We start from the raw sequence: 14435 nt of genomic DNA, 5'->3' as shown, positions 1-14435 counted from the left end.
ACTAATCAGCCTGTTCTTTTACTAGTTCCCTTTTTTGACACTTCGCTTAAATTTGATGTGATAAATATTCTGGTAGTTTAAGAAGGGGAAAAAAACCCCTCTAAATTAAGTAAGAAAAAATTACCTCCAGATAGATCTCAAATCTAAACTTATTTTGTCATAGTATTGATTGAGCAATTAAGATGGTGGGTTAAGATCCACTTAAGATGGTTTAAGTTTAATGTGCATAGTCTGGAGTTATAAAGATACAAATACTACAATAAAGTACAAATACATCAAACTTCTATGCAAATACAGTACATGTGTTGTACTTTTAAATGCTGCTTGGGAGTTGAAAAGTATTTTATTTGTATTTTTTTAAGAGAATTTATAAGTCTCGTTACGTTGTCAAAAAAATAGATTATTAAACCCTTGCTTACTTGAATTCAAATGTTAGCGAAAAAAAGACGTTCATGAGAAGCTTTCAAGTTGTTACACGCGGTGTCTACGTGCGCGGGGGTGTGTTTGGTCAGTAAAAAGTAAACAGGTGCCACGGACTACTTTACCTCAGCGTTTTTTTTTCCCCCTCAACCCCTTTTAAAGAAATCTCCGTACAGCCCACAAACAGACGCCCCCACCGCAGCCAATAAGAGTGTCTCCCTAAAAATTCTGCGCTCCATACAGTTTAGTCCACGTGCGTCGGCACGTTAAAGGCTTGCTTTGTCGGAAGTTGATCCCTAGGCTGTGCAGTCGTCTGCTCGTCGTACCGGAGTACAGTTTTCTCGCAGATTTCAAGATAAATCTCCAGGTGAGTGAAAATAAAGCCGCCTGACACAGAGAATGGAAACGCGGAGAAGCCGACGTATTTAAACACACTTTTTTTCGAATTAAATTAATTTATATTTTCCCATGGGCTGATAGAAAGCTGCCTCCAGCTCCTCAGTTCTGATGCAACATTGTAGCTGCGCAGTTCAGGCTTTTGTTGGACCTTTTCCAGCCGATGTGTTATAATTCAGGTGTTCGCATACACACTGCGGTGTCCTATATTTATTATATTAAATTATGTAAGCATTACTGGGGGGTTTTGTTTTTATTTTTTTTACAATTAATCGCTTTTTTGCTTTCCCCCCCTTTTGGTTACCTTTTGTAGTTTGTCTCCTTTGTATCCCGCCACATCATCTATTATTTTCAAATGACGCAGCGTTTATTTCTATCATGCTGTTTCCGTGCTCTGGTTCGTTTTGAGCAATGCAGCCAAGTGAGATTTTTCCCCTTTTTTTTTGTCTTAAATCTTTTTTTCCCAGAAAATTGTGACAACCTTTTTTCTTTTTTTCTTTTTTTTTTTTTACTTCGATAGCCTTCAGTGTTATCGTTAAATTGTTTTATTAAAAGAGGCTAAAACAACTATTTTCCTGCGACCTACACTGTCCTATTAAAGGTTATGCATGTGGGTGAACCTTTATACGGCCTTTCTATGGCCATCATTACTGCTATTCGCATTGGCACATCATTTGTGATGGCTCAGTGGATATCTATAGTGTGCTGTTGTATTGCCAACAAGCAGATACTTCGGTTGTGTTTGTTGCTGCCAGAGCAATTAAATGCTGCAAACCATAAAGGGATGCTGCAAGTCATAGTCACCACTGGACTCCCAAGAGTGGTGAACATACCATTGGTGCTTTCCTTTTTCTTTTCTTTTTTTCCTTTTTAAAGCAGATAAACGTATGAGGGGGGATTTTTCATTAGAGTGGACCGATGTTGCCAAACTCTGATTTTTTTGTGTTATGTTTCTTTAGCCTGGGACCTTTAATTAGGGATTGGACTCTTGGCTGAAGTATGGTGTATTAAACCAAACTTAAGTTTAAGCTGGGCAAATCCTCTTTCAAGTCTTTCTTGCCCTGCAAGCCTGGCTCAGACTTGTTTTGTGTGTGTGTGTCCTCCACCAGGAGGATCATATTTCCCTGTTAAACCCTGTAAGGCCGACACATACCACACACATTTGCCAGCATCGATGTTGCAAGTGTTACTGTAATTAGCAGTGTGCCTAGCAGTGGTTGTAAGGAAAAGGTAGGGTAGGTGGTTTGTGCTTCTGTTTAAATTTTGATAGCAGATCAAATGCATGTATCATCGTAACGGCAACATTCCACAAAAGCGCGTGAAAGCCTGCTCCACTCCGTGTAGAGCAGGGAGCTGCAGGCTTAAGAAAATGTGTTTAGTCCACTCCTGTGGACATTGTCTGAACTCATTCTGCAGTCAAAGACAGGGGCCCCGTTGTAACAGCTGGCCCTGTCGGTGTGTGCTCTGTGTGTTAGTGAAGCCTCATGTGCTACCATTGCAGCTGGGGGATGGGAGGGAAACAACAGGATGTAGTAAGAGGAAAAAGTTGGGCTTGTAAATCTGTGGCAGTCTTAGCAACTGGTACTTATCTTACTTTATTCTGTTCTGTAGTTTTGTTGTTTAACTCATTGACTGATTGATTTAAAGTCTTAAAAAGTTATCACAGTGACAGAAAGTAGTAAGATTAAAATGTACTGAAAGTTTGAGAAGCTCTTGTTGTACTGCTCTCGTGTTTGGAGTCATATAACCGTCACATGAAATGGCAAATTATCATGTTGCAGAGGCTGTGACTGTGACTGAGGTTTGTCTTGTATTTACAAGTGAAATTTTAAAATTGTAACTTGTTTTCCAGCTAATCTTTCTTTTGTTCCTGCCAGTTTAGCCAAACTGCCACTCAGTGGTTTAGCTCTCTTCCTGGAAAGTTATTGCTGAAGTTCATGTCAGGTATTTCACCTCGTGCTTAATTACCCAGCTTATTTGTCAAATTAATGATCAAAGACTGGATTTAAAGCTTCCCTTTGATCTCATCAGACTCTTAAACACCCGACTCAGATTTAAGGTAATGCTTAACATTTGGTTAGCCATTAGTAGCATTTATAACCAGTTATAACTGATTACAAAATCTTTTTATGGTTTAGATTAACTACATTTACAAACAATGAGAAAAGCAGTAATTTTCTTTTCTGTAGATCCTCAAAACGGATGCGTGCCTGTCGGTGTTGTGTGTCTAAATCTTGATATGTGGGAACAGCAATCAGTCTTATGATTTATAAAAACAATACTGCTTACCAACCCCCTAAAAAGAAGCTTTTGTTTTTTCCTGTGGAGAAGAAATGATGAAATATTAACTGAAGTTTTATCAGCCCCACCCCCCCTTGCTTACTCCCACTTTTGCTTTCTCACGTAGCTTTGATAAGGGCAGAATTTGGCCACTCGTCATGACTAGGCTAAACTAGACTAGACTGAAAAGCGGTGGTAGATGGAGATGAGCTGTGGATTTGTTTTAGCAGTGCAGATGTCACTCAGCATTAATAAAAGAAAGGAGTGGTTCAGTGTTTGCTTTGCACTGTGTTTGCTGATTGGTGAAGTTGAATGTAAGCTTTAACAGATTGTCCTTTAGCTCACATTTGTCATCTCTTGGAATTTTTTTCAGGTTATCTTATTTACAATAAAAATAGCCCTTTTATATTGTACGGTAAAGATGCTACAATAATAGAGAGAAACCCTAACAGTCAGACACACCCCGTGATCACGTAATTTGTGACAGTGGTGAAGAAAAACTCCTTCCTTAACAGGAAGAAAGCTCTGGCAGAATTTAAAATTAGAGAGGGTCCTTCCCAAAGCTGGTTCCACAGCTGTGGATAATCAGTCCAGCACTTGTGACTGAAGTATCTCAACTTTAAGTTGGGTTGCCATAAAATCGTGCATCAAACTTGTCCAAATATCCAACAAGAAACCCATCCAAATTTTAGCATTACCATGCATTCATGCGGTTCTTGGATGGTCGGATTTCCTTCATTTGGAAATTGTTCCACTTACAAACATGACACATTGGATTTTATTGCTCAGAGGGTTTAAACTGCACTTTAATAGTTATTTCTGTAAGATACACCTCAGTTGTCGAAACTATTGGTGATAACTTTTCTAAAAAGTAATCGAGGTCACACAAAGAAAGTGATTGAAGGATTGAGCCCATCTCCTTGGTATAAACTCACAGGGTTGAATATTTTGAGCCCAAATGAGCAGTAGAAACTGGAGCTATTTAGTTAATAATAGAGAAATACATCATGCCTTTGATGCAGGTTGCAGAGAAGGAGACTACTGCTTGTGTCAGTCAAAAACAACATTATGAAAGTATTTAATTTCCTGGCTGTCAGCCAAGTCACTGATGATGCAGGAAAACTTATCAGAACATGCTGTAAGAACAGTGTGTTACATAATTGGATAACTTTACAGTTGGTTTTTTTTTTGTTTTTTTTCCCCTTAAGTTAAGCAATGCCATCAGTTCCCTCATCCAAAGAGACCACAGTCAACAGCCCTGTGTGCCCACACGCTGGCAAGCTGCACGGCTTCAGCAACGGAGAGAACCTGAAGACGGAGGAGGAGTCGCAGGAGGCAGCCAGAAACATTCAGATCAAAACAAAGAACTCTTCTCCCGAAAGGAAATGGATCCGGCCCGACCTTCCCAGCCGCTGCACGTGGAGCCTAGAAGCCTCAAAATCCGACTCCCCCCACACTCAAGTTTCAAGGTCAGCGTGCCAGTCAGATATCCACTGCTTCTTGCATCTCAGCACTGTTGTATTGATCTGCTGTTACAAATAAAAAAACTGTCGTAAAGGCGTTACACTATTTGTTTAAAGCTCTGAAAAAGAGGCTGTTATTTTTGTTGTTGTTTAGACTTCTCAGACCAGTGAAGTGAGTGGAAATGGGTGCTATTATCTCACACTAGTGATAGCAATAAAAGACAGTCTTAGCCTGATAAAGAAGTGATTACCGTCCAGTCTATCTGCACAGCCAGACGTGGCGCTTCTGTTTATCATCTCGCTGAGGTTTCTTCTTCTTTTTTTCCCCTTCTCCTCTCAGGACTGTTGCACCAGCCATTCTCCCCAACATCCTGAACAAAATCGGTGACACTCCCATGGTACGCATCAACAACATCCCCAAAGCCTTTGGACTCAAATGTGAAATATGTGAGTCACACCACATTCAAGCCGAGACACATTCAGAAGTTGGTTACGTCTGCCTGGTTACTGTACAAACTTGTGAGCGCTGGTTGGGGTGTGAGCGTTTCTTCAGATCACAATTGTATCTTAATTGTTTCATTTGGCTCCTGTGATTTTTAATATGTTATTGTGACACTTTTTTTGGTGTAGTGGCCAAGTGCGAGTTCTTCAATGCGGGCGGCAGTGTCAAGGACAGAATCAGTCTGCGGATGGTGGAGGACGCTGAGAGAGCCGGGATCCTCAAGCCAGGAGACACCATCATAGAGCCCACCTCTGGAAACACTGGTAATCCCCTGCATGCGCCTGTGCTGGTGTGAAAAAATACACGAAAGCCTGTGCTGATAATGCCACTCAAATCTGCTTCTTTCTTTTGTTCCTTAAGGTATCGGACTCGCTCTGGCTGCTGCAGTGAAAGGCTACCGTTGCATCATTGTCATGCCAGAGAAGATGAGCATGGAGAAGGTGAATTTCCTGTCATATAGAAACCACAACTCACAGAAACATGGCAGGTTTTTTTTTCTGTCAGAGTAAAACATGTCTAGACTGCTACAGCTAAATTGAAGGGTATGATTTCCTGATAGAAAAGTGCGGTTTCTGTTCAGAGGGGCTTTTCCTGAAAATGTTGCGACTAAGTATGCAAATCGCAGCCTGTTATAGAGGCAGAGGTCACGCTTTAGCATTGCTGTTGCATCATATGATGCAATCTTTAAAAGCTGTGCAAAAATATAAATCTAGTGTACATTTGTACAAAATGTTCAAAGTTTTTGTTTGAGGTCTATATTATATCTTATCTTGTTTTGTTTTTTTTTTTGTTTTTTTTTTAAATAATCATATATCTTATGTTTTGTTTCTAAAGGGATTTTAATAATATTTTCTGATTATTTGTTCCTGTTTTTTGTTCAATTTTTTGAACATTACAACAAGCTCAGTATTCCTTTTTTTCTTTTTTTAATGAATTTATTTTATTAATTTATTCTTTTTTTTCAAGCTGTTTTTCCACAGTAGCTTTCATTAAATTACATTAAAATAAAAACATTAGTACCCTTTTAAAAAGACTACTGTTCTTCAAGCTTACTGCATATCTATTAATTCTAATGAATCTTGAATGTTTTAAAGAACAAATTCCTGTCGGTGTTTCTCACTGCAGTCAGGCCATCGTGTACAAGTGTTAATATTTGTCAGATGTTCTCGACAGGTGGATGTCTTGAGAGCACTCGGAGCAGAGATCGTACGTACGCCCACCAGCGCCCGTTTTGATTCGCCAGAGTCTCACGTGGGCGTGGCCTGGCGCCTTAAGAACGAGATCCCCAACTCGCACATCCTGGACCAGTACCGCAACCCGAGCAATCCCCTGGCTCACTACGACACCACAGCCGAGGAGATCCTGGAGCAGTGTGAAGGTACGAGCATCCTGAGCTGTAAAATTTACAGAAACTTCTTCAACGGCATTATTGCTTTTTCCTTAAAACTCACTTTAGAAGTTCACTGGAAATCAAGTCAACAAGGTTCTGTGTTTCTGCTGACAGGTAAGGTGGACATGCTGGTGGCTGGTGCAGGCACAGGAGGGACGATCACAGGCATCGCCCGCAAGCTGAAGGAAAGATGCCCAAATATCAAAGTAAGCTCTTTCTTGAGATTATGTTTCTCCTCTTTTTTCAGATAAATATCTGCTGAGCTACTTGTGGCTTATGAATGGTGTGTTTTGTGCGCAGATTGTTGGTGTTGATCCTGAAGGTTCAATCCTGGCTGAGCCAGAGGAGCTTAACAAGACCGATAAGACCCAGTACGAGGTGGAGGGCATCGGGTACGACTTCATCCCCACCGTCCTCGACAGATCGGTTGGTTCAAGCGGCGTCTATAATCCCATCTCCTTTTCATGAATGCTCCTAAGTGAGCATGGTAATGTCGTATGTTTAATATTACTTTTTTTTTTCTTCCCCCGTCAACATTTCCAGGTGGTCGATACGTGGTACAAGTCCAACGATGAGGAGTCCTTCAACATGTCTCGTTTGCTGATCAGAGAGGAAGGCCTGCTGTGCGGTAAGTCTTTGTGGTTCCTGATTTAGGTAGGCTCTTCTACCCTGGGACTTATTAGTTTTTTATTTTTTTAGTGGCCAACACACAGCACTTATTTCAGGGCCTGTTCTGAGGTAGTGACTTGTGATTGGCCTTGAAAAACAATATGGAGCTTTATGCTGATTGGTTCGATTCATTCATTTTTTGATTTATCCTACCACTGATGGTCACAAGAGACTTTGCTTCAACCAGGACAGGCAGGAGGTGGAACTAAAATGTTTTTCATAGTTTCACTCTGGTTAGTTTCTAAAGCTCTGAAACTCCTCCAGAGCCCAGTAGATCACCACAGGAAGGTGCTCCTTATAAACAAACGGCAGAATTCATCCTATTCGAGGGGACGTGGGTGTGAATGGTTACTGACTGGCATACAAGACAACAGAAGAAGCACAAAGCCTCCAGGAATACTTTTGCTCCCAGGGAAAAGCTTCATGAGGAAGATGTTGTGGGTACCTGGGTGCCACTTAAGGCAAACTAACCTACCGGCGATCGTGGCTCAAGACTTGGAAGTTCTCCTTGTGATAGGAAGGTTGCCAGTTCGAGCCCCGGCTTGGATAGTCTTGGCTGTTGTGTCCTTGGGCAAGACGCTTGACCCTGCTGGTGGTGGTCAGAGGGCCCGGTGGCGCCAGTGTCCAGCAGCCTCGCCTCTGTCAGTGTGCTCCAGGGTGGTTGTGGCTACAATGTAAAGCGCTTTGGGGTCCTTATGGACTAGTAAAGCGCTATACAAATACAGGCCATTTACCATTTTGCTTTTTCCTGTAACAGGAGGCAGCTCGGGGACGGCCATGGCAGCAGCTGTGCATGCCGCCAAGGAGCTGAAAGAGGGCCAGCGCTGTGTGGTGATCCTGCCGGACTCCATCCGCAACTACATGTGAGTTTCCATATATGTTTGTGCTAGAGGTCCTTCAGATATATGCAGACAATTTGTTTGCTTTCTTTGTGTAAACACAGATCAGTCTTTTCTTTATCTTTTCTTCTTTATCCCCCTCAAGGTCAAAGTTCCTGAGTGATAAGTGGATGGTCCAGAAGGGCTTTTTGAGGGAGGAGGACCTCATGGTGAAGAAACCATGGTGCGTGTCATTTAAAAAGACCAAATCTCCAGTTTTTAAGTCTCTCTCTATGTACGCTCATTAAACATGCCGTGTTCTCACAGGTGGTGGAACTTGAAGCTGCAGTGCCTGAACATGTCTGCCCCGCTCACTGTCCTGCCTACCGTTAGCTGCCAAAAGACCATCCAGATCCTCAAGCATAATGGCTTCGACCAGGCGCCGGTGGTCGATGACACAGGGTGGGTGTGCTATAGGTAGAAAGATTAGCTTTACAACAGAAAAGCACAGAATATTAGATCTTCACACATTCCTGGAAGCTGTGTTTTAGACCCTGAAAACCTTATCCTTGACTAACCTTTAACTTCACTTCTTGTTTATGTTTTTGTGTGTAGATTGATCCTGGGCATGGTGACTCTAGGCAACATGCTATCTTCGATCCTTGCAGGGAAGATCAACTTGTCAGATCCTGTCAGCAAAGTGCTTTACAAGCAGTTCAAACAGGTTAGTTTGGTTGGAAATTTAATGGATTTTAAAGACTACTCTTTTGATTCTGATTGGCTGAGGATGATCTCCAGGTAGGGAGAAAAAAAAAGATTGTAAACTTGCTGAACTAGAAAATTGGGGTTTGAAATAAGACTTGTTTTTAGTGCTAAAAAGACAAATTTGTGTTATGTTCTGTTCCATTTCTTTGTGTATACAGAAAGTTTTACTGTGACAGATGTTGTGACAGCTGTGTATATATCTATATATTTCTATGTATCTTTATATCTTCAGCACATCCTCTTATTTTAATTCAGATCACACTGACTGACAACTTGGGAAAGTTGTCCTCGATTTTGGAGATTGACCACTTCGCACTGGTGGTACACGAACAGATCCAATGTGAGTACAGCAATGCACACACACTGCCAGAAGTTTGTGCTGTGGCTGGTTGAGCTGCTGTTGTCTGTGGATATAAGTCTTGACAATCTGTGCGTTTAAACTATGACCAGGGGTTAGTGATTCAATGTGTAAAAACATTGAGTTTGTGTATTTGCAAGAACCACATTTTTAACAGCTCTGTGAGCTCAGTATATCCGCTTCCTGCTGCTCCTTGCTTGAGTATAGATGCACAAGCTCAGTGTGAGAATCTGGGGGCAGGCTTTAGATGACCTTGACCGTCCAAGTAGAGACAATTTAGCAAACAGCAAGCTTTGTCAAGGTTACATTTAAGCAGGCTTTTTTTTTTCTTCAGTATTGAAATCCAAAATGTGCAGGCTGAGAAGGAATCTTCAATCTTTATCTTTTTCCTTTGGCTGCACCCATTAAAAGTGGCCCTACACCTAACATCCTCCTTTGTCACACCAACCCTTTGAAGGGTGTAGTGAAATAGGATAAGCAATCTTTTCTGTGGTCTTCCTCTTTTCCTCCTGCACAGCAGCTTCATAATAAAACCAATTCTGCATCTTTAAATTGATCAAAGATGGACAAACAGACCTATCAATCAAACTTGCACTGTGCAACTTTTATCATCCCCATATGGCTGTTGGAGTGGTTACACAGACCAAGTAGGCATTAATTTAAAAAGGTTGAACTGTAAAATACAGTATACCTGCCACTGATCGTAATCAGCTTTAGATGGCGAGTAAGGCGCACAATGTGGTGTGATCAGCTACATTTATTTATTCTCCTCCCCCCCCCACCCCACCCCCACCCCATACTGCACATTCTGGCATGAGCACTCCCTGTTGCTGGTAAAATGGAGCTCTGACAGCAATAAATAAACTCCAGAAAGGTGGCAGCTACTGTTACGTGTCAGCTGATACACATGTGTAAGTGTAATATTGCTGATGTTGAACCTAACTGACATATCACGTGCATATTTAGAATACTGCATGTGTCTCATTTACATTCGTATACTGACAATAGTATGTGACCATGCTGCATACTGGATCCTCAGTATCAAATGGCTAAGGGACATGACTGTCCATTTGGCAGCTAAAGAGACAACTCCAACAGAATATTGAAAAGTTTAAAGAGCCCACTTGGCTTGTTCCACTGCCCCCTAGTGGCCAGAGTCCTACATTACAATTGTAGGAATTATTATTATTATTATTATTATTATTATTATTATTATTATTATTATTATTATTGTTATTGGGGTTGTTTTTTTTTTAAAGTTTTTAGTGGAAGCACTGCAACACTTTGATAGTTGAGTTAAAACCTTTAGACTAATAATTGCTCTGATACTATCTTTTCTACTCCTTGTCCTCCACCAGACTTGACTGATGGCTCTCATAGCAAAAAGCAGATGGTTTTCGGGGTGGTGACAGCTGTCGACCTGCTCAACTTCGTCACAGCCCGGAAGAGGCAGGAGCGCTCCATGTCAGAATCCACCGATGAGCTGAATTAAAAGCAAAGACACTACAAGCCTTTACATTTCTTACTTTAGAATGACAAACACATTGACATTTAGTTTAGTGTCTTAAAGATGGCAGAAAGTTTTTTTAGAAGTTTTGGTTTGAGTTTGGCTCTTATTTCTCTCTTTTTGAATCATTTTTGTATGTTTGACCTTGAGTCTTGAAGTGTAATAAGCAGAATACTTTGTTCTACTGTCAGCTTATGATGGGGGTTGTTATTATTGCTCAAGCCTGTAGTGCTCGAATCTTTTATAAGTTTTGTTACAGTGTGTAGACTTTTATTGTTTTGTATCGGACTTGAAGAGAGGCTGCGAGGAAAGTAAATGATTACATCATCACTTTGGCTTTGTATACCAGACAGGAATACAAAAGTCACATTCAATTCATTTATTATGGGAGTTGCTGTGTGTATGTGTAAAATATGCATATTATATTTTCATTATTGCTCGCTGTATGCTGATTTCATGATTGTGTGTACACAGAATAATCCATGTCAGGTAATGTGAAATCTGAATATAATCATGGTGTTATTCAAGTGTAAAGTAGTCTGGACTACTTAATCTTTGCAGTGTCTAGGAGAAAATATTTTTCTATGACATCATTTTTCCTTAATGGATGTATAAGGCTAAATAAAAATTATACTCTGTAGCAGTGTGGCTTCTTTTTTCCCTTTGTCACAATTTGAGGAAAAAAATATTCAGAAACAAAAAGATGCTTAGGGAAACTTAGGAATGAGGTTAGGTAGGTTGTACCTACTTTGCCTTCAGAACTGCCTTAATTCTTCACAGCATAGATTCAGCAAGGTGTTGGAAACTTTCCTCAGAGATTTTGGTTCATGTTGACATGATGACACCACACAGTTGCTACAGATTTTTCACCTGTACATCCATGACTGGACTCTCTTGTTCCACCACATCCCAAAGTTCAGAATCAGAATTGTGTTTATTGGCCAAGTATATGTGCAGACACATACAGGGAATTTGGTTCCGGTAGATGGTGGCTCTCAAGCACAGCAATGTAAATCTCACACACACACACACGTGTCTATATATACACATTACACATACATACACAAAGCTGTGTAAACCAACTATAAATAACAAATCTAAACTTATATACATAAAATACAGAAATGAATAAGGTGGAATGAATACTACAAAATGTACATAAGGTGCAGCTGCAGTCTGGCAGTGGGAGCAGTGTGACAGGTCAACTGTTAAGAAGGGAGATGGCGAGGGGAAAGAAACTGTTCCTGTGTCGGGTGGTCCTGGTCTGCAGGCTTCTGTACCGTCTGCCAGAGGGCAGCAGATCAAAAAGTCTGTGTCCAGGGTGTGAGGGGTCTGTGATGATTTTCCCTGCCCGTTTCCTGGTTCTTGAGAGGTACAGATCCTGGATGGAGGGCAGGGGCATGCCGATGATCCTTTCTGCTGCCCGTACAGTCCGCTGCAATCTGCTCCTGTCCTGTTTAGTGGCTGCTCCATACCAGACTGTGATGGAGGAGCACAGGACAGACTTAATGACCGCAGTGTAGAACTGGATCAGCAGCTCCTGTGGAAGACTGTACTTCCCCAGTTGTCTCAGGAAGTACATCCTCTGCTGGGTCTTTTTGAGGATGGAGTTGATGTTGGTCTCCCACTTCAGGTCCTGGGAGATGGTTGTACCCAGGAACTTGAAGGTCTTCAGAGTTGACACAGGGCTGTCTGATATGGTGAGGGGGAGTAGAGTTGAGGGATGTCTCCTGAAGTCCACTGTCATCTCTACAGTCTTAAGAGTGTTCAGCTCCAGATTGTGCTGACTGCACCAGAGTACCAGCCGCTCAACTTCCTGCCGGTATGCAGACTCATCACCATCTTGAATGAGGCCAATGACAGTGGTGTCATCTGCAAACTTTAGGAGTTTGACAGCCGAGTTCTTGGAGGTGCAGTCGTTAGTGTAGAGGGAGAACAGTAGTGGTGAGAGGACACATCCTTGAGGGGCACCAATCCTGAGGGACCGGGTTTCAGAGGTGATCTCCCCCAGCCTCACTTGTTGCATTCTGTCTGTCAGGAAGCTGGTGATCCACTGACAGGTAGCTGGTGACACGCTGAGCTGGGAGAGTTTGGAGGAAAGAAGTTCAGGCACAATGGTGTTAAAAGCCGAACTAAAGTCCACAAACAGGACCCTGGCATAAGTTCCCGGGCGGTCAAGGTGTTGCAGGATGTAATGCAGCCCCATGTTCACTGCATCATCCACCGACCTGTTTGCCCGGTAGGCAAACTGCAGAGGGTCCAGCTGGTGGCCTGTAATGTCTTTCAGATGGGCTAACACCAGTCGTTCGAAGGATTTCATGACCACAGACGTCAAGGCGACAGGTCTGTAGTCATTCAGTCCTGTGATGGTGGGTTTCTTGGGAACAGGGATGATGGTGGAGCGTTTGAAGCAGGAGGGAGGTCGTTGAGTCTGGGTTGGAGAGGGTGGTGGTGGTCGTTGAGTCTGGATTGGGGAGGGTGGGGTGGTCGTTGAGTCTTGATTGGGGAGGGGCAGGGTGAAGGGGGGAGAGGTGGAAGGTGTGTTGGGGGTCAATGTCTGAAGCAATGTCCCTGGGGAGGGGAGGGTGGGGCGTGGGAGTCTGTCCGTCTCAAACCTGCAATAGAAAGTGTTTAACTCGTTGGCCAGGTTTTTTTTTTGCTTCAATAGTGGGTGGGGGGGGGGGGGGGGCGTCTGCAGTGTTGGGGAGTAACGGAATACATGTACCGCCGTTACGTATTTAGAATACAAAATATGAGTAACTGTATTCCGTTACAGTTACCGTTTAAAAAGGTGGTATTCAGAATACAGTTACTTTGTTGAAATAAACACTGCGGTACTTTCCTGTTTCATTTTGTCGCGGGTCAGGACTGTTTGGGTTTTGTTTGACAGCTACGTTCTTTCGTTCCAGGCGGCAGCGTTACGGTTGCCATGGTTACAGGGCGACGCTCTCTCTCTCTTTCTGCGACTGTGTGTTTCCTGGGTGAGAGAGCGCCTTTTCGTTGTTGTTGTTGTGCTAAGCTAACAGGCAGAATGCTACAAGCATAGCTCTAAAGAATGTAGCATCAAAGGCAGTACAGACGCCGCGTCTGTAGCTGGTGATTTCCTGCAGGCCCCTCCACACTGACGCAGGGTCGGTGGCTGAGAGCCGTTCTTCCAGTTTCTGGGAGTAGATGCTTTTAGCTGCTTTGATCTCCTTGGTCAGTGTGTTCCTGGCTTGCTTGTACAGGGCCCTGTCACCACTTCTGTAGGCATCCTCCTTGGCCTTACAAAGAAGTTGCTCTATTGGATGGAGATCTGGATCACTGTGGAGGCAGTTTGAGTACAATGAACTCATTTTCATATTCAAGAAAGTAGTTTTAGATGACTTCAGCTTTGTGACGATGTTTGAACAGTGGTCTGTTGGTACCAAGGAACCAAAAGTGCACTAAAAGCATCACACCCTGACATTATACCACTTAACAGCAGGTTGAACCATTCACACAAAGTAGGATGGATCTGTTTTTGTTATTTACACCAAATTCTGATACTTTCATCTGAATTTCACAAATTTGAGACTGCCAAGAACAGTCAATGTTTTTACAATCTTCCATTGTCCAGATCTAGAGAGCCTGTGTGACATGTAGCCTCAGTGTGGTCTTCTGCTGCTTCAGAGATGGTCTTCTGCATATAACAAGTGGTTATTTGAGTTACTGTTGCTTTCGTATCAGCTGGAAGCTGTCTGGCTGTTCTCCTATAATTGTTGATATCAACAAGGCACGTTTACTCATGCAGAAACATGTTGAGTTGCTGCCATTTGATTGGCCGAATAGATATTTGGATTATCAAGCAGTTAAACAAGTGTACCTATTGAAGTGGCCATAAGTGTG

General features: G+C 42.4%; 1 protein-coding gene across 1 annotated transcript; it reads left to right on the top strand.

Annotated features, from left to right (window-relative positions):
- Positions 1 to 581: 581 nt before the first annotated feature.
- On the top strand, positions 582 to 11208 carry LOC146547600 (cystathionine beta-synthase-like protein). Its single transcript, XM_085266499.1, has 15 exons — positions 582 to 787; positions 4305 to 4565; positions 4900 to 5006; positions 5190 to 5324; positions 5422 to 5501; positions 6235 to 6439; positions 6566 to 6657; positions 6752 to 6877; positions 6995 to 7079; positions 7878 to 7983; positions 8105 to 8182; positions 8266 to 8400; positions 8554 to 8662; positions 8959 to 9043; positions 10420 to 11208. Exons 2-15 carry the CDS (start codon positions 4312 to 4314, stop codon positions 10551 to 10553), a joined length of 1731 nt encoding a protein of 576 aa, XP_085122625.1. The 5' UTR covers positions 582 to 787; positions 4305 to 4311; the 3' UTR covers positions 10554 to 11208.
- The last annotated feature ends 3227 nt before the right edge of the window (positions 11209 to 14435 follow it).

Source organism: Mchenga conophoros, linkage group LG23 (assembly GCF_057382185.1).
Source record: "Mchenga conophoros isolate Kocher_MC1m ecotype Shallow Benthic linkage group LG23, M_conophoros_male_GT1.1, whole genome shotgun sequence".
Classification (NCBI taxonomy): domain Eukaryota; kingdom Metazoa; phylum Chordata; class Actinopteri; order Cichliformes; family Cichlidae; genus Mchenga; species Mchenga conophoros.
Note: the sequence above shows the minus strand (reverse complement) of the source record. Positions and strands in the feature narration are given on the sequence as shown.